At 54.9% G+C, this 19,386-nt stretch overlaps 2 protein-coding genes across 2 annotated transcripts; one reads left to right on the forward strand and one right to left on the reverse strand.

The window, feature by feature from the left end:
- The first annotated feature begins 129 nt into the window (after nt 1–129).
- Nucleotides 130–6,147, forward strand: TGME49_221700 (hypothetical protein). The gene is made up of 6 exons (XM_002369958.2): nt 130–1,109; nt 1,443–1,559; nt 2,203–2,278; nt 2,795–2,911; nt 3,636–3,708; nt 4,879–6,147. Exons 1-6 carry the CDS (start codon nt 850–852, stop codon nt 5,073–5,075), a joined length of 840 nt encoding a protein of 279 aa, XP_002369999.1. The 5' UTR covers nt 130–849; the 3' UTR covers nt 5,076–6,147.
- Nucleotides 6,148–6,930: 783 nt separating this feature from the next.
- On the reverse strand, nt 6,931–18,708 carry TGME49_221720 (hypothetical protein; the record flags this gene model as incomplete). Its single annotated transcript, XM_018779937.1, has 4 exons — nt 6,931–7,204; nt 7,780–9,446; nt 10,143–17,491; nt 17,859–18,708. The coding sequence occupies 4 exons, from the start codon at nt 18,706–18,708 to the stop codon at nt 6,931–6,933; spliced, it is 10,140 nt and encodes a 3,379-aa protein (XP_018638284.1).
- Between the last annotated feature and the right edge of the window lie 678 nt (nt 18,709–19,386).

A 19,386-nucleotide genomic window follows, 5' to 3' on the forward strand; every position in this document is an offset into this window, starting at 1 on the left:
GCTTCGGCCGTCGGCGGCGGGCTTTCCCGTTCTCAGCACATGCACGCGCATGCCGCAGAAAACGGCGACTCATTTTCTGCCGCGATTTTTGGTGAAAAGATGCCCTCAAACACGAAGTCCAGTGTGTGCCTTCCCTCTTGACTTCTGGCCGAACACCAATACGCGGAATTTGAGGTTCAATTTGAACTTCTTTGCCCTGTTCCGCGCCTCCCGACGGCCTCCCGTCCAACGCCTCTCAGAAGCGTACAGACACACCGGACCGGGTACACGGTCGCCAAGCTGGAAGGGTTTCTCGTTTTTCGACGCCTTTCGCTACCGCGAGCATTCTTGTTTCCGCTTTTCTTCTCTCCGAAACTTCGAGTGTATCTCCAGCTCCTTCCGCTTCGCGCGTGCGTCTCACCTTCGCTTCCCTGCTTGTTCGTCCCTTTTTCAACCGCAAACTTCTCGTCCTTTCACGCTGGGTATGCCGTCTCGAGCCTCCGCAGCTACACCCGCTGCTCTTTTCTGCTGCTCTTTTCTTCCTGTCCTATTTCGTCCTCCGTCCCGTTCTGTCTCCGAAGTTTTCTTTCTCGTCGTACACGTACATTCAACGCTTTCTTCTGTCCTTTTTAAGCAATCCACGGGGGTGAGCTCGTATGGACTTGGACGAACACACTGCGAGCCTCGTGTCAACAAGGGCACACTGGCTGGAGGTCGCCGGACAGAGAAGAGCAATTCTAACGCGAATCAACTCAGTTAAGGAGCACAGAGTGTAAACAAGCTACTCGTCATTCTCCCCGTTTTTCACGCGAAGAATTCCCTGTGGCTTGTAGAAAGGCGCGAGCCAGCTCGAGGCTCCAGTTCAAGAACATGATCAATCTGAACTCGGCCCCGAACGGCCTCTCTGCGTCTGCCCAAGATGCGGAGGGCCTCTCCTTCCTTTCTTCAAGTGTCTCGACAGCTGGCTCGACTGCCGCCTCTACTGGCCGAGGACCTGGCGGCTCCATCCCTCAGTCTCTCGACTATTCTTCGTCTGCTGTTCCCTCCTTTCTGCAACGCTGGTTCGCCGGCGCCAAAAACCCGACAGTCTGTTTCTTCCATCTCTTTTTCAAAGCGGCAGCCCTTGCAGTGTACGTCCACCAGGTGCTACGCTCTGCAGAGGCTTTCTGCTGCTATCTCGTCGTGCTTCGACGCCTGTCTTGCCTCCCTTTTCCTCTTCTCGTTTTTTGCCCCTCCTCGCGTTGCCCCCTTCTACGTTTTACGTTTCGACTCTGCATAGACGCTCCTTTTGCTCTGCGTTCACTCTCTCACGTCGTGTTTCCATGCAGACGTCTGGTTCACCGCCCCCGCCCTGCCTCCTTCTGGCGTTCCGCGCTGCTCTGCACGCCTCCCAGATTCACGCTGTTACCCAGTTTCCAGTAAACTGCTTGTGTCTGCCCTCGCCTTCTCTCGCTTCTGTGCAGATACATCGCCGGCGGCTGGCTCCTGCTCTTTCTGAAGGACGGGGAGATCTTTGTCTTCGTGGCGACGCTAGTGCTCCTCGTTCTCGACTTCTGGACAGTCAAGAATGTCTCCGGTCGGTGAGTCTGGACCCGCGCCTTAGACCGTCGCGGCCTCCTGTGCGTGACGCCTTCGAACTGCGTTAGCGGGGAATCCTGTGTAGCTCTTTGCAGTTGACGGTGACGACGAAGATGGAAAACGGCTTTCGCCGAGTCAAACGACTTGCAAACACCGCTGCGCTCACGGACTCCCACCACGGCCTTTGCCTTCATTGCAGACGAACTGGCTGGCAATTCAAAGGGAGGACGCGCGCCTCTGCGTGCCTGTGTAAAGCGCCCTTCTCTCCGCAATCCTTGTTCAGTCGTGAAGGCTTCTGGGTACCGGGTCCCCCTTCTCTCGTGACAGCGGCGAACTCTGTTGTCAGCTCCAGTGCGCTTTCTCTCGCGTGTGTCTATCAATATCTATATCTATCTGCCTATATGTCCATATATATATATATATGTTTATAGATATATGTTTATATATATATATATATTTATAGATATGTATTTATAGATATATATAGATATGCATATACATAGATGTATACACATATATTTATATGAACATAAATTTAAGTGGATGTGAATGCCTACCTACACATGCGTTTTTGGACGGCTTTTCTTGTTGTCTTTTGACATCTCTTTCGAAATTTTTCACATTTCTTCTCTGCGTCGCCCCCAGGATTTTGATCGGAATGCGTTGGTGGAGTTCGGTCGACGCGGAAGGGAACAACCAGTGGATTTTCGAGCGCGCTCAGGTGAAGAAGAAGACGCTTTTCTCCGACCCGTGGTGTTTTTGCGAGTAGTGCATCTGCATGTGAAATGTCAGCGAGGAAGGCGCAGACTCTTCTGCCTAAATGTTTCCTTTTCTGCGCATATTCTTGTCCGGCTCACTTTGTGTGCGTGTCGCGTAAACAGGACACCTCTCGTTCTCCGTACCTGTAGATGCGTATAGACAGATACATATATACAGATTGATGCGTTAGAGGGTGTAAACGTTGATTCTTGTCGTTGTACATGCATATGTGCATACGCTTATGCATATGTATACAAATAGATGTACATGTACACATATATACATATGTTGGTTTACACACTCATATATATATATATATATATATATATATAAATATATATTTATATTTTTTTATATATGTATATATATATATATATATAAATGCACCATTACGTGTAAATTTGTGCCGACGTGTCTATGCGTGTCTGTTGGCATCTCTATCCACTTTTCAGGTATGTGTTTTCTTTTTTTTCTTCAGGATGGACGCGAAATCAACACCGTAGAGTGGCGGGTTTTCTGGTTAGGCAATTACGCATGGGTCTGTGTCTGGCTGACCTTGGCGGTGATGAAGCTTCTGGAGTTCCAGCTTTTCTGGGTATGAACAAGGTTTTCAAGTCCGAGATGTTTGTTCACGCTTGGAAACGCAGTTCGATTCGAGTCTTTACTAAATCCGTCTATCAATCGAATCTCTCCATCTTTTGTCTGCCTCTTATCTATCTCTCATTCTATCTGTATCAGCCTGTGTTTACCTACCTATACATATATAGATATATATACATATATTTATTTATATGCCGATATGCGTCAGTGCGTGCCTTGCATATGTACCCACAGGTGTGTCTCTCTTCTTGTGTGTGTCTGAATAATCATGCAGGATATACAAGTGTATAAATATATCTATATCTAATCCATATATATATATATATATATATATGTGAATACTTTATGTGACTACGTAACTGTAATGTCGATCTGTAGGGTTGCTCCATCTGTGAATGCTAAGTTGACTTAGTTTTTTCGTCGGAGCCCCGAATTTGGAGCAGCGCATTTGGGGAGAGAGAATGGCTCTAGCTCGCTCTTGCTAATTTGACACCTGGACTGACTGGAGAAGACGGATGTGCATGCGCAACGCGAATTATGTCCGAGAGACAAGCATGAACCGCGATCGTTGCTGTCTGCTGTAGTATTTGTTTCATTTGAGTTTTCTTCTTCAATGAGGGCGGAAGAAAATCGAATTATCGACATGGTCAACCAGTTACACCCGACCCGGTGAGCGAATGTGTCGCTCCGAGTGCCGCCTTTCTGGGGTGTATGTACAGCTGCTTCTCTGCGTGGTGGGCCTGACCTTGGCGACGACAAACGTTATGGCCTACCGCCGTTGCTCCGCCTCAGGTGAGTTCCTCTGTCTCTCTTCCGCGTTTCGCCTGCGCCATTTCATGCTTCGCGGCTAGACTCAACTCGCAGCAGAGTAACCGGGTTTCTCTTTGCTGTCTGGACACCTGCGAACTCCCTCCTCAACTCTACTGTTTCTTGCCTCAAGACACTTTGTACTTTTAGACCACTAAACCTTCTTCCTGATTCAAAACTCTGGTCTGTCCTGTCCAGCGTCTCACGTTCAGACTCGGAAAACCACGAAGAGAAGTGTCTTTTTTGGAGAGAGGACGGTGGTACTCTTGTCGGTAATACTTGTTTTTCACCTGTGAACTCGCCGCATGCGAGATCAGTTCTGCCCCCGTCCCTCCATTACATCAGTTATTCTGTATATATCTATAAATGCAAGATGTGTCTTATATACTCAAGCAAATTCATGAGTATACAAATATATGCATATATATATATATATATATGTATATATGCACATATATAGTATGAACACTGCGTTCTGATATGAATATGTACACGAAAAGATGTGTATGTATATATGAATAGGCATATTTGTATGAAGAAGGAAGGTTCTTTCTGAGCATGCGTCAATAGGTGTAGTTTGGAGAGGCCTTTGAAAGTGTGCTGGAGGTCTATTTCATTTTTTCCTTCCTACCGAGGCGGTTTGGTTCGGTGTGATTGTGACACGGCTTTCCACGATTTCTGGAAGGGAAAGAGGAAGAAGAACGGCTTGCTTTCGTTTTCATAAGTCATTCCACCTCAGTTCCTGTGTGTCGCCGAGGCGCGTAAAAAGTAGCGACATGTGGGATACAGCATTTGTCTCGAATGTCTTCCTTCCATGCGCATCTGCTTGTTAAAAGGTGGAGCCTGGTATAGCAGGAAGCGGAGTTGAATGCTTTTTGGAAAACTCTTGATTCGGTTTCAATAGTGAATCAATGAATGGGAATCAATCCTTTTCAGAAATTATCTACTTCCAATGTAATGAACATGGATGTTGGGGGAAATGGCACTGTCCTAAAAATAGCTTTTAACACGCAAGTAAACAATGGCTTCTAAAGATTTTTGTCTACTTTTTTGTGAGCTACTAAAGCCAGTGCTCTCTTCTGCATTGAAATCCGTTGAACTAGCTAAGCAAACAGGACAGACAATGGTCTTTAAAAAGTGGTTTTTTTGTTTCAGGCGATTCGGGCCAGAATTCTTCGTTCGCGCTCTTCTCGAGTTTCAGTGAAGTCCCGAAAGCTGCAGGCTCTGCGGCAGAGGGCGTCAAGAATTGGCTAGCTGCTCAGGCGGGAACCGCGGCGGTGCAGAACGTCCTCGGACGCGTTGGGCTGGGGGGCACCGGCCAGAGAGGTGCGGGGGGCGGCTTCGGATACTGAAAAATGAACAGAACTGGAATTGAAGAGAACAGAGGAAACGAGGCAGGGTGAGGGGAATGTGAGGGTGAAGGGAGGGAAGAGGAGTGGCGGGGAGAGAGAGACAAAAAAGAGAAGAGAGACGAAGAAAGTCGCGGTGATTGAGGGGAGACAGGAAGGAAAGGGAGAGAACATAAAAGGGAAGAACAGAGAAAAAAACACGGAAGTAAAAGGAAGAAAAGGGAGACACTGAGGAAATGAGAAGAAAGCTGGGAGAAAAGAGAGACGCAGGGATCTTTAAAGACGAGAGAAAAGGGATCTAGGTAAGACGGCAGACGACCGACCAAGACGGAAGAGGAAGAAAAGTGACAAAAGAAGTAAGGGTATACATGGGGAAAGGGAGAAATGCTTTCAGGATGTTTACGGGGAGGAAAGAAAAACAATCATGAACTTTGATGTTTACGGGGAGGAAAGAAAAACGATCATGAACTTTTTCCAAGGGAAACACCGTCGATGGCACTCGTGGCCATTGTTTTTGTAGTAAAGAGCGTCTCTCGTTTCTGCTCTTCTTGTTCGTTGCTTGAATCTTTTAAAATTTCGACTTTGTACATCCTCTCCTCTCCCCGCTGGGAGGAGAGGGAAAGAGGGGGGATACCGCATGCGAAAAAGAAGGTAACAGCGGCAGGAACAGTTAGGAGTCGACAGGATTGTGTGAAGTCTGTACAGAGTCTATATAGGGACTTTTTATATGCGAGGTGAATCGTCTTGAACACCGAGGAAAACCGTATTCCAGATCTTTTCTCAAAAAAAACTGAAGAAAAACAGCATTCGCTTCTTCCCAAGCTCCTACGCGAAGGCTCTTCCCAAATGCAGGCCTCCGATAGCTGCGCAAAACTGGCAGAAGGCTGCCTATTTCTACGTGTATGTACAACTTCACCTTTGTGCTTTTACCTTCCTACACCGACCCTCTGTCTCGTTTTCTTGAGATGCATTTACATGTCTTTTCCTCCCCTTTCCCTCTCTGTATTTCCATCTGTCTGTCTCTACCTGCAACAATGCACCTCGGTGTATGTATCTCAGTTTATCGTTGTCTACGCCCAATCGATACTCGAACAGGGCTCTTGCAATCTGAGCCCATTTGAATATCTGGAGAGACGCCTGTCTCCCTAGGTACGTTTCCATATCCGCAACTGCATATACATTTGGAGATAGATATATATAGATCGACATAGATGGAGATACACATAGAGAGATATCGAGATAGATTTGGAGAGACAGCAATAGATAGATAATATATACGAGAATCTGCATGCACAGGAAGAACTGCGGTTCAAGACCAGCTCTATGTGGGCGGGCGCCTGATACGTTCACCATTTGAGGTTTCCGGCGAAGCTGAAGAACCGACGCTTCTCAGAAAGAAGCGCCAAGGAAAAGAGACGGGAATGCAGGCTTTTCCTTCGCCTTTTCGCTTTTCTCTCATTTTGTCGAACTCCGGCAGTTCTCGCCGGCTTGGCGAGAACTGCGACTTGCAACCTCGGCGACCAGAAGGAAAAGCGCGTTTTCGGCTCTTCCGGGTCTCTTTTCAGAAGCAGAGAGAAACGCGAAAACAGGCGGGAGAGACACGCTTAGCAAGCGGCGCAGGAGAACGAGGGGGCAACACAAGCGAAAGAACGCACCGAGAAAGAAAGCGGAAGACAGAAGAGAGCCAAAGAAGACAGAGAAGGAAAGAGAAGGGAGAGAAAGAGAGAGAAGTCGGAGGATGATAACGCGGAGAAAAGGAGTGGGAGAAGGGAAGACAAAGAGACGGCAAAAACAGCGTATTCCGGTTTGCGTTCCATTCCAAGTGAAAGAGGAAAGTTGTGAACTGGATTGATTCTCTTCACTGTTCGGGAGACGCAGAAGAAGGCATGGAGGGCCCGGGAGAAACGAGAAATTCGCAAAAACGTTGAATGTCAGCCATGGGAATTTCTGCGCATGCATCTCCTTTTCCCCCGTGCAGACTGTCTTCAGAGACTTTCACATTTGCAGCGACCTTCTCGCTTTTTCTTTCTGGAAAGGAGAAAAGTCGAAGCAAATTCAAGCGCACGATGAGGACGGAGGGGTCTCTCGAAGAAGGCCCTGCGTGACGAGTCGCAAAAGCAGCGATCTGCACTCTGAAACACCAAAAAAAAGAAAAAGCAGAAAAAGGTGAAGAAAACGAAGGGACCCCAGGAGAAGACAGAAGATAAAGGGGTGAAAAAACCTCAGAAAACAGAGAAGAACATGGAGAAGAAGACAGGGAAGAGAGGTATAGGGAGAAGAAAGTGGAGAAGAGAGAGAAGAGAATGAAACCGGCCCCCGCATGGAAGAAACCCTCTGGAAAAAGGAAGAGCGAGGTACACACGCCGAAGAAGAAAAGGGGAGTCCACAAAAACGAAAATCCTAGAGAGGCCTCAACTACTCTCAGAAAGACAGGGAAGGAGACTCTCAGACGGCTCTGGTAATCAAGTTTTTTAGCAAATGATTTTCAGTTCCCGAGATTACCCTGCCTTCCCCATTCTCTACTGCTTTATTATTTCCAACTGGTCCTACAATACCCAACGAATTCAAGAAAAACGGCGAAGGCTCTCAACAAGGTTTGCGAGGGAGAAAACGTGAAACGATCAATGCACGCGAAAGGAGTGGAAACGGTCGCGTGCACACTCCGCCCTTGAGAGAGAAGAACACAGAAGGAAAAAGAAAAACTTACGTTGCCCGCTGCCAGACACTATGACCTTGGTCTTCAGCGTTCCACACCTCTTTCAGTCGTGCTTCTTCTCTTTCTTCGTCTTCGTTTCTCTGCCGTTCATCTCTTCTTTCTCTCTCGCGATTCTCGGCGCTTCGCCGGTGCTTCGCCGAGTCCTCCACGCCTCTCCGCGCGCGCGTCTCGCCGCCACCAGACCGCCTGTCTCCTCTCGCGCCGTTCGAGAGGGTGCTCTCCCGTTGCGGGGGAAGTCGCGGGAGAGCCTGGACCTTGAGGAGAGCAACCATGCACCTCAGGCGCGCGGGGTCGGCTGCGAGCCAGCTCAGCAGCCAGGTGACGAGGAGGGCAACTGAGTCCTCGCTTCTCTCTTCTCGCAACTGCGAAGACTCCCCAGCTGCGCGTGGATCCGGAGCAGAGGCAAGTGTCCAAACGGTCTGTCTGAGAACGGGGAAACTCGGGCGGAGAGACGAGACGAGAGGCAACAACGCCATCAGACACCCCAGGAGAACCGGAGCGCCCTGCGGGTGCAGCGACGCGACAGGGGCCGAGTGAGAGGAAGCAGAGAAGGACAGGGAAAGGAGAGAAAGGAGAGCATCGAGGAGATCGAGAAGAAGAGGAGATGGTGGTGAGCAGAGGGCGACAGACGCCGGGATTGCGAAGGGGGGAAGGAGGACGAGGGAGGCGCGAAGCGACGAAACGGAACCCTGACGCGGGTCCGACGAGAACAAGGGAGAGAAGGAAGATGACACCCTTCCACGGACCTCCTCTTTCGGCCAGTTTTCTGGCGTGAAGAAAAACTCGCCGCTCTTCGTTTTGGGAAGCACGAGCCTCTCTCCACCGTCTCCCTGACCCTCTCCGTCGGCTTCGACACACAGCCAGAGAGGCAGCGCTCCTGAGAGGGCGTTCCGTCCCTCGCGCAAATCCCACAGCTTCTCCCCGGGACTCGAGTCGCCTTCCGGCGAGACAGGTGACCCCAGCAAACCTGAACCCGGCAGAGAAGAGCCGTTAGAGAGACCCGTCGACGACTCGCTGCCGACACTCTCAGAAGCAGCGAGTGCAGAAGACGAGAGACGGAACACAGGTCGAGAGAGAAAGGAAGGCGTAGGGGCGTCGAGGAGATGGTAGATTTCCATTTCCCGGCCAAAGAGTCTCCACGCGAGGAGACAGCTCCGCCACTGGAGAACAGAAGGAGGGAAGAGCGTTCGGGGCAGGAGGACGCGTTGGACGAGTTTGACGACTTCCGGAGACTTGCACGAATGGAAGCCAACGCCCGGTTCTCGATTCTCTTCTCCCCTGCGCCTTTTTCGTCTCTCCAGAAAATGGTCGTGCCACTCCGGAAGTGTGAAGATAGGGTAGGTGCGCGCTGGAAGAGTTGGCTCTTCTCCTCGCAGTAGTCTCCTCTCTTCTCTCCGCGCGTCTCTCTCCCCAGCGCGCATGCATGCACAGAGTCCGCAGCAGAAAGGCCGCGAAGAGAGCCGCGGAAGCAGAGACCGCTTCCCAGGTGATGTCGCCACTCCCGGCGCCTCGCCGCGGTCCTCGGAGACGCTTCTCAGGAGGCCGCAGCGGACTCCAAGGGTCTCCAGCTCACCCACCGAGGAAGAGACGAAGACGGCAGAGAGAAGGGGCACTTGGCCGATGAAGAGAGGCAGAATATGCGCCGGCAGGTGATAGCACTGCAACGAAGAGTAAATTAAGGAGAGCGAAGTGGAAAAAACGTTGAAATGTGAAGCCTCCCAACAGGGCTATCGAAAAACTGCAGACAGCTTCGGCGAGTGAAAAGGTGTATTTGAAGGTAGTTTCTTGTTTTCACTTCAGTCGATTCTCGAGTGCATTCCGAGATCTAAACCAAAGTGCTACGAGGGCGTTTCTGCATCGAGTTCTCGACGAAAACAAGGAGTCTGGGTCTGCGCATGAGGTTTGTGTGCGACCATCCAGATGTTCCTGTTCGCTTAGATGACCGTCACCCTTTGATGAATCATGAAGACAAGGGCCTTGAATCGCGCGTTCGCGAGTCGATAAACTCTACACAAAAGCAGCTTCTTTTCTTCCTCCCACCGAGAGTCCTGCATTCTTCCAGTCAAGTCGTGCTAGTCGGTCCCCCCGGTTGTCGGCATAGATGCACAAATGGACATCGTTAATTGTTGAATGCGCGTGCGTATCGTCAGAAGCCAGTGGCGGTAGTAATACCTCAGCCAGCTATGATCGTCATGTCGCCAGACGTTGCCACGGATCCTTGCGGTACACAATTACAAGTCTTCACTCGAGGAGGAGCAACTTGAACGCATGCACAGAACTTTTGGACACAGTCGCTTCCCCGCGCGAAAAAGGACTTATCCCTCTCTGAGCACCCCCCCCCCCCCGGAACTTACCTGACAGAGGAGAGCGAATGGAGTCGGCAAGACGCCATTGTCTTCGGCCTGTACCGACGCTTCAGCCTCACGCATGAGAAGAGAAGGCCCCTGAGATGGCTGGTGTCTCGCTCTTCGGCTTCGCTGACTCTGTGCGAAGAAAAGGAACGGAAGCCCCAACTCGAGATCTCGCGTCACCACTTCTCTCGGGTTAGAGACATCCAGGTCTCGCATTCTCCGGTGTATGTACACCCCGTAGAGGTGGAGACACGCCCGCAAGAGGCTTGCAGCTTCGTACACCTGTTCTCTGCCTCTTCCGTCCTCCTCGCTTTCGCGGGGTGTCTCCCCTCCACCTGCCTCGCTTCCCCCTGCGCAGTTGATTGGCTCTTCTTCCACTTCGTTCTTCTGAGTTTTCACGCGGCAAAGCTGCAGACACCCTGAGTCCACAGTGGCGGCCTTTGCAGCCGCCTCCGCACTCTGGGCAAGGAGACACAGAAGAAGGAAACCCACGAAGGGGCAAGGGTCCGGCGAGTCCTTTGTCTCGACCGTGTCTTCTTGTACTTCTCCTTTCTGCCCTTCTCTCTCGAGATGCCCCCGTCCTCGCGTCTCCTCTTGACGCCTCTGCATCTCCGCCAAAAGCGAACCCCATACAAAAAGGGAATCCTTGTACATCGTTTCTTGCTTCGGCGACGCTCCCCAACAAGAGGATTCAAGCGCGTCCTCGCAATCTCCTGTTCTCCCCAAAATGCCTCTGCATTGCGCTTTACTTCGTTCCTGAGTCTCTCTACTTTTCACTTCCTTTCCTTCGGTCTCTTCACTTTCCAGATTCTCCAGAAATCGCCGTTGCTCTGCTTCCCCTGCGTTACCTTCTCTGGAGCCCCTCCGTCCCTGCAGTGCCACCGCACCTTTGGAGCCTAACAAGCGCCCGCAGAAGAGACAGTCGCTCACGGGGCCTTCTCGGGTCCTCCAGAGGTCGCGGCGGACAGCCGAAAGAAGGAGACAGAGTCTCTGAGAGAGCTCATGTGCGTCGCCTTCTGAAGAAAGGCCGCGGCCGCGAAGCCAAGAGAACTGAAGACAGTCAACCCCAGCGGAGGGGTCCTTCGCCCCGCGACTCGACGCCCCGCAAAGTGTCTCCTCGGAGACAGGAGACACTTTTGAGACACGCTCGAGGAGCAGTTGGGCGATGTAAGAGAGGGGCTTGTCTTGTCGGGTTTCGTCTCTCGCGTCCTGCTGCAAAGCCGCTCTCTGGACAGCACAGGCAGTCCCAGATGGTTGCTCAGAACCGCTTTCCAAATCTTCAAAAGCCTCCCGGCGACCTGACTCCAGCGCCTGCCGAACGCACCCGACGACGTACCACACGGTGCTTGCCCGTTCATTTGCTCTCTCCGCAGATGCGACGGAAGATCTTTCGCCTCCACCTGCAACTCCTGCCTCCCCACCTTCCTTCTTCATCCCGACACTTTGCTCGCCTTTCCTCTCTTCTGTCTCCTGTCTCTCCTCCGTTGACTCTATTTCTTTCGCCGCCCTTGAGGCCTCGAGTTCTGCCTCCTGAGCTGTTTCTCTGCCGATGAGAGACGCGAGAAGAGACCAGAAAGACGGCGGGCAAATCGAGGCCTTTCTCTGAGAAGGAAAAGCAGACACTCTCCGGTTCTCCGCGGGCCTCAGGAGCTCTCGCCACCAGCGAGACGGTCGACACAAACACCGCCCTAAACACGATTCTTCTTCAGCCTTCTCTCTACGCCGACAAGCTCCCATGAGACCCCACGGCTGTCCCCGTTCTGTCGCCTCGACAGCCAGCAGGGCAAGGGAACTCCGAGGCTTCAACGCGCCTCTGGGTCTCCTCTGTTCTGGCCTCCTTGGAGCCCCCAAATTTCTGGAAACTCTGCCTTCAGTCGCCAGACCAGACTGGAGTTCGAGGAAGGCAGGAAGTTGATAAAATGACCCTCCAAGCATCCCCCTTTCACTGTTTCCTTTCTTTTCTCCTTCCGCGTCTCCTGCGTCGGCGCGGTTGGAGCCACACGTGGACCCTTGACTGCGGGGGTCAGATGCGGAGCGGGGCGCTGAGGAGACAGAAGAGACACTTGGGTGACAGCCGGAAGGCCAGGGCCGCGGGGTGGACGCTCTGCGAGAGAGAAAGACAGCGAGTGCAGGGTCTTGTGCGGGTCGAAAGAATATGTCGCTCAGAGCTTCATCGTCTTCGTCCTGCGAGAAATCTGAGGAGTCTGTTTCGCTGGCCGAGGAACAGCCACTCGAGGAGAAAGGTTGTGAATCCTCACTCTCAACAGCATTTTCCTTCTCGCCCCACACAAGAGCTCCAGGCTCTTTCGCTTCTCTTTCTTCCTCAAGAGTCTCTGCTTCGCCCCCGCTCCTTACGCCTCCCGTCGCATTGCGAGGCCGAGTCTCATCAACCTTCCCCTCCGGGTTCGGCGCATGCAGGTCTCCGGCCGGAGCCCCAAAAGTGTCTCTGTGTGGGGCGCGTGCCGGGCGCCAGCAGATTTCACCCAAGGCCCGAAAGGCCGGTGCCCCGCTGGCAACTTGGGCGACCATGGCTACAGCCGCTACGCATGCATGCAGCAGGAGCTGGTGCAGGGGGACAAGAGCCTTGAAGTCGCTCTGAGCTCCACTGCCTCCTAGGTACAGAACCGGTCTCCAGACGCCCTCGGAGGCCGAGAGATCCCGCGTCCGACCCGCCGGTGGGCCTGGATTGTCCGTGAAAACTCGAGTTACGCGCAAGCCTTCTGGCCGTCCTTGTGACGACTCGCGGCTGTTTGCCTCCTCATCGGAGGGACTAGGAGACTCCTGCGGCGCCGACACCAACCTGTCGGGCGCGAGGCCTGCGCCCAGACTCGCGGGTCCGCCTGTGCCTCCAGAGAGAGTGTGCGCTCCAGACACGCGCCCGAAGGCAGGAGCAGAACTGTCGCCTCGAGGGGGGACGCTTCGATAGGCGAGGCGAACGGGGAAGCCCGCTTGTCGGAGAAGGAGGCCCGGAAGAGTGTGGCTTTGAATCGCAGCTGTGAGGGCAGCAGATTGGGGGCGCCCTTTGCCGAGAGAGGCAGCGAGAGGCGAGGCAGGAAGGAGAAATAGTTGCAGGAGCCCAAAGGCCGCGAGGGCGGTCGCCAGGGAGGGCAGAAAGAGGGGGAGGGACGAGGGCGAGTAGGAGGCGAGGAGACAGCCGAAGAAATCGAGAAGACTCGCGGCATCTCGCGGGAGAACGGCGGCATCTGTCGCCAGCTGAAAGGCTAGGAAGCCAAAAGGCAGGAGCCGAGCGAGACGAGCAGATCCAGCGTCCCGCGACAGATTCCCCGGGAGTCCATAAACAGCCGCAGCATGTTCTTCTAACGAGGAAAACGAAGCAGTCCTTGAATCCTCTCTTGCCATGCGTTTCTCCGCCTCTCCGCTCATGCCCTGATCACCTCTTGCAGCCTGACCACAGGCAGCACCCTGGCCCTGCATTCTGTCCGAGTGTCCAGTGCTCTGACTCATGTCCCCCTCGAGCCCGTACGCTAAACCCGGAGCGCCTGCCTGAGGAGACACCTCGCTCGCCCCTCGTGCTGCCCCCTTCTTCCTTCGCCTCCCGCCGCCTTGCGTGCAAGCCCGGCCCACGGCACTCTGCCGCCTGCAGGGGAGAAGGAACTGGAGCAGCGGAAGAACAACCGCCTCCTGCAAAAAGTGTGTGGGGAAAGTCCCCGAGGCCCAGACTGTGGGCAAGCCGGCGGCGGTGGCGCGGCGAACTGTCTCCTTGGCGGCCTCGCGGGCGGCGGCGAGACGCTCGCGGCGGCCCGTGTCTTCACAGAAGAGACCCGAAGGGCCTTGCGTCGCTGGGGCTCCAGGCCCTGCCCACGAGTCTGTCGCGCCGTTCACCGTTCGCGAGCGCAGCTCAGCCGACAGCAGACGGTATTCCTGTTGGGCGATGGCGGTGGCAGAGGCCGCGGCGCTCGCAGCCGCCCTCGCCCTTGCTGAAGTTCCTCTCGAGTGCTCCACCGCGATTCGAAGGAGATTCTCTGTCCTCTCGGCCGCCTGTAGGCAGGCGGCAGGAGTGCGCCAGACAGCGAAGTCGAACGCATGCTCTGCAGGGGAAACGCGGTTCCCCAAGAGAGTTTGTTGAGGCTCCTGAAGAGAGTGAAACGCAGGCGCCCCTGGAGAGACAGCGGCCGAGCGAGAAGACGACGGGAGGAGGTGAGGAGGCAAGAAACATAGCCAGTCGAGACAGAAGGCGAGGCGCGCATGCGCTGCAGCTACGACGGAGAAGGGGAAAGGAATATTTATGTAAACTGAACTCAAGAGCCAGCGAGCAAACACCACAGACGGAGACGACAAACGGAAGTGACACAGTTGGAGCCCGCGTGGAGCAGCGCCCTTCTCCAGCATCCCTTCTTCGCCTCTCTGTCCTGCCTCGGTTTCTCCCACAGGCTTCCACCCGCGACCGGAGACACCGAGACCGGGCCCTGGCGCTCCAAGTCGCGTTGGCTCTGGAATTGTCGCGACGGAGGCGAAGCGCGGGGTGAGGAGGACGACGAATCTCGCAAGGTCGCCCACGAACGGCGCGAGCATGGCGAAGGCCTGAGGGAGAGGCCCGCTCGCGCCCGAGGCTGCCGCCGCGGCGAGTGGTTTGGCGACGCTCGGCGGGAGAAGCCAGTGGTGTTGGAAGGCCTCGAAGAAGAACTGCTGACTCGCGCCGGCGGCCTGGGCCAGAAAGCGCCGAGCAACATGCTTTTTGACTGCTCTTGAGGCGGGAGCACCCACGAGTTCCAGCTCCGAAGCGACTTCGTCCGGCGCAGGCGCGAGGAGCTGCATTTGCGAGAGAAGAAAGAGCAAGTCTCGCACGAGGCCGGGGGGAAGAAGGAGAGAGATGAGGACGAACGAAGGCGGGAGACACAGAAGCCACGCAAGCAGCGAGGCTCGCGGGTGCATGGACGTCGTAGCGTCGTTCTGTGCCGTCTCGGCAACCGCGAGCGCATGCGAAGAAGGCTCAGGCGAGCCGTGAACGGCCTCTGGCTCTCCCAACAGCCAAGGCAGAAACACAGGATTTGTTGGCCGAAGCCGGGGACCGTCGGCGTCGCTCTCGTGTGTCTGGCGCATTTCACTTCTTGTCTTCCTTAGACAGCGGCAACAAGCTTCACAGAGACCTGAATGCGGGGCCCGCTCTGCGCGGAAAGACTCGCGGTCGAGTTTCGAGTCGGTTCTGTCGGAAGGAGTGTGCTCGCCTCCTCGCGGAACCCCCGAAAACGGCGGAGGCGACACCTCGCCCTGTCGCGCCTGCTCGGTGCTGCTCTCCTTCTCTCCCTCGGGCGTCTCCCCTCCACGCTCTGCTGTGCATGCAGCCGACCCAAGCGCCTCTCCGCGTACACGCTTCGCAGCTAGCCGAGGATCCGTCACCCCTTCTCCCCTCGGCAGAGAAGACTCTTGCGGCCGCTTTCGCTCCGAGGAAACAGTGCCGGAGACAGCACCCAAGTCCGCAGTGCGATCCACACTGTTCCCCCTGCTGCGCGAGAGCGAGACATGCGCCTCGCCGGGGCGAAGCCGCCGAGCTGTCTCTGGGGCAGAGAGATGTACGGCAGATGAGTCACTGCGTGCGACAGAGAACGGACTGAACCCAAATCGGTTTCGCGCGTTTCTTGGAAGAACGCCGAGTGCCTGTCTCCAACAAAGGGAGCCACAGTTTCTGCAAGGAGACTGCCTCCTCTTTTCAGACGAAGAAGGCGCTGCCTCCCAAACGCCGCCCCATCTTTCTCTGCTCGCAGCTGGCCCTTCTTCCCAGTCGCGCTTCTCGCCATCCTCGTACGGAGCCGTCTCCATCGAAGAGCTTCGTTGAGCTCCTTGAGGCCCCCAACCCGCCAGGAGTGCCTCCCTCGCTCTCTTCTCTCGCCAGGCTGCGCCAGCATTCCCTCGGCCTCCAGTGTCTCCGAGGGGTCTCCTCCCCAGACGAGACATGAGGAGGGGCAACAGGTGCTCGTCAGGCGCATGCAGCAAAGACGGCCAGACGCTTCGGCGGATCGCCGCGAGCCTTGCGAGTTCGCCCATGACGCGAACGACCTCGCGGCCGCCGAGGAGACACACCGCAGCGCGGCCCTCTCGCCGACCCCACACCCCGCAAACAACCGCCTCGGCTTCGCGCCCAACTAGCTGGAGACTGCCGCCGGCGGTCGCAGAGGCGAGAAGTCGCGAGCAGAGGAAGAAGGAGAGAGCGGCGAGAGCTGGCTGTCCACACACTGCGTCGAGCTGTTGCCGCAGAAAGCGCAGAACCGTGAGAGCGTGTGTCGTCGGCGAGATGTCTCTGCTCTCTGCGCCTGCGTTGGAGCCCAGGCCGCCAGAAGACTGGCCCTCAGCTGGCTGGGACTCTTCGGGCCGCGCCCCAGAGGCGGACGCGGCTTCCCGGGCCGCCGCGGCGCTGGCCTCCACCGCAGTCGGCGGATGGAGCAGCAGCGTGTAGACATAGCGAAGAAGGGTGAGAAGGAGGGAGACCCAGTGCCCGCCTCGATCTAGGGAGAGCAGCAGTGGCAAGTGGTGCGTTGTGATTCGGCTTCTGTAGAACGGCAACACTCCCGGCGCCGTCCTGAGGAGGGTAGTCAGAGCGGAAGAGAGGAATCCAGCAAAAAATGAGACAAACGGGTCGGTGGATGTTGACCTCTGCACCCGAGAGAGAGGCGAAGAGACACCAGCTGTCTGCGTCTCCACGCCGACAGCGGAGAGCCACCGCCGAGCTTCTTGTTTGAGGACGATGCCCCGCCCAGAGTCGCTCTCGGGGTCGAGCAGGCTACATATGATGGAAACGAAGCTCGAAATTTCGCGGGGCCTTTCGCATGTCAGCGTCGCAAACGCGGCAGCCAGAACCAGGCTACAACGTGCAGAGAGAGAAGTCTCTGCATGCGCGCGAAGAGCCGGCAAATGCTTCTCCCAAGTCGCCACAGAGAAGGGGTCCAGGCACACCGCCGGACTCAAGGGGGAGACAGCGGGGACAGACCGGTCGGTGACAGGGGCGAGAGAAGAGAAGAAGGTGGAGGCGACCTGTCGAGGCACAGAGCCGGAGAAGACGGCAGGAGGAAAACCATCTTGAGAGGGTGGGGGAAGGACGCGCTCGCAGAGGAAGAGGAACTGGAGCGCAGAGAGAAAGTGCGTTTCAAAGACCTGCAGAGAGGGCGGCTTCGTGTGGAGCGCGGGCGGAGGGCCTATGGAGGGAATCCGGAAAGTGACGACATCGGAGGGAGGCGGGAGAGACGCCGAGCCGCGGGGGCATCGAGGCCCGGAAGGAGACAGGAGAAAAGAGGGAGCTGGCGGGACAGCGGGAAGCCACAAGCGCGCGTCTCCACTGCAGGCAGGTGCGGCAGACATGAGGCGAAACGGAGGGGAGACAGCCGCAGACGGAGAGAAGTCTACAGACAGACAGGGAGGACACAGGGGGCAAAAGGGTGAAGAAGAAGAGAGGAGAGAAACGGGTGAGGAGAGATGGAGCAAAGAGAGGCGACAGGTGACACGAGTAGCGACAGACGAAAGACAGAGAAGAGAGGTGGAGGACAGAGACAAAAGAGAGAGAAGTGAAGACAGAGAGCGGAAACCGAGGGACGCGAAGAGCGAGAAGAGACACGCAAGAAGGGCATGCAGACGAAGAGAAGCGGAAGCAAAAAATGGATGGGAGAGACGGAGACAAAACAGGCACCCGAAGCACATGAAAAAAAGGTGGAGGCGCGTGTATCACACCTCGAACACCCGACAGAAAAACACGCAAGGGAAGAGACGCACCTGAAAGTGTGAATGCATGTGAATGTGCCAGTCTTGTTAGCAAGCTCAGGTGTACATACACCGCAGATAAAGTGGCACCAGGGAAAGGCGCTAGGAATTCAATCGGGCGAAAACAAAGTTTCCTGAACCGTGTGAATTCGTGTCTCTCTCTGTAGAGACAGATGCTTCCTGTGCCACAGGAAGTCGGCAGTCTCTCCACCTTGGATAATGTCAAATCCTGCTCTCGCTTTCTGTGGAGACACCCGAGCAGACGAGGCGCCTCTGTGTGAAGAGCCTCCTCAAGCACGAGAACGCACTCCCATATTCGTGTGAATCCGTGAAACGGCTGTTTTCGATTGTATGAACATGTATACCTATATACCCCAGTTCCTTCTCGATGTGTCTCAACAGGGACGGTTCCGCTGTCTCCACCTGTGGTCTCGGCCTCCCGCTCCCCACCCAAGTGAAGGCTACGCCGCCTTCTCTCTTTCTTGTTCACTCCCTTCTCCGGGTGTTCTGCTGGCGCTCCCCTGCAGGTTAAACCAACAGACTTTCTGATGTTTCTCAGAGCCCACGGCGCGGAGGCTGCCTTCTGGCTGAGTTTTCTCTCGTCAGTTGCTCGAGTGGATAGAAGGGGGAAACGGGGCTGACGACTGCGCTTCAGGAAGAAAGGACGTCTCTTGAGACAAGGAAGAAAAAAACGAGAAGGAAAGCGATAGTCTGTGACACACTCTTGCCTCGGGCGGACCGGTGCATGCGCCGCTTGGCCTCGAACGATTTTGCGAGCGCGCGCCGCGAGCAACGAAAGAAGCAGAGACACGCTGTGCGACAGATGCAGCTCTCCGTGACAATTTCCGCGAGGGAAATACATCACACACGATGAAGACAGTGAATCTGAACGGAGAAATATTCTTGCGCGATTAGGTGGTTTCGAGAAAGAACAAGGAATGTAATGGGGCCAGACAGCCCTCCAGCTCAGGAGAGAAGGCGGGCTGTGAGGTGTCTGTACACTTGGCCAACCGCGCGAGTGAACTAACCGTCTGTCTCCCGGGCACTCACCGGCGAAATGGGAGGAAAAAGATCAGAAATACTTTGTCAGTTCTTTGCAAAAATATGCCACGAACTGTGACGGGTCTAAATTCCACCGGGAACTATTTGAAGACGGCTTCGATGGGCAGAGCCCAGTCTCGCGCGGGTGTCACTGCAGATGGAGTGTCGGTGTGCAGAGTGAAATGCGCCTTCCTGCGAGAAACGAAGAAAAATGAACCACAAAGGAGGCTGCAAATTTGTTCTCGAAAAATAAATCTTTTCTCTCATGCAGTGTGCTCGATGTTGCTTGGCCGCCGCTCCTTTGTATGCGACAGGGAGTCAATCTGTGTCTAAGCCCCGATCATCGTTGAAGAGTTTCTGCGATGAGAGAACCTTCCTCATACCAATAAACTTCTTGCTATACACGTTGATATGCACGCAAAATATCTATTTCTCTGCAGCTCGATGTGTTTAAACGGACGCCTAATACACTGTATGCAGCCTCATTTAACAGACCATG

The sequence above is a fragment of the Toxoplasma gondii genome, chromosome II (genome assembly GCF_000006565.2).
Source record: "Toxoplasma gondii ME49 chromosome II, whole genome shotgun sequence".
NCBI classification, from domain to species: domain Eukaryota; phylum Apicomplexa; class Conoidasida; order Eucoccidiorida; family Sarcocystidae; genus Toxoplasma; species Toxoplasma gondii.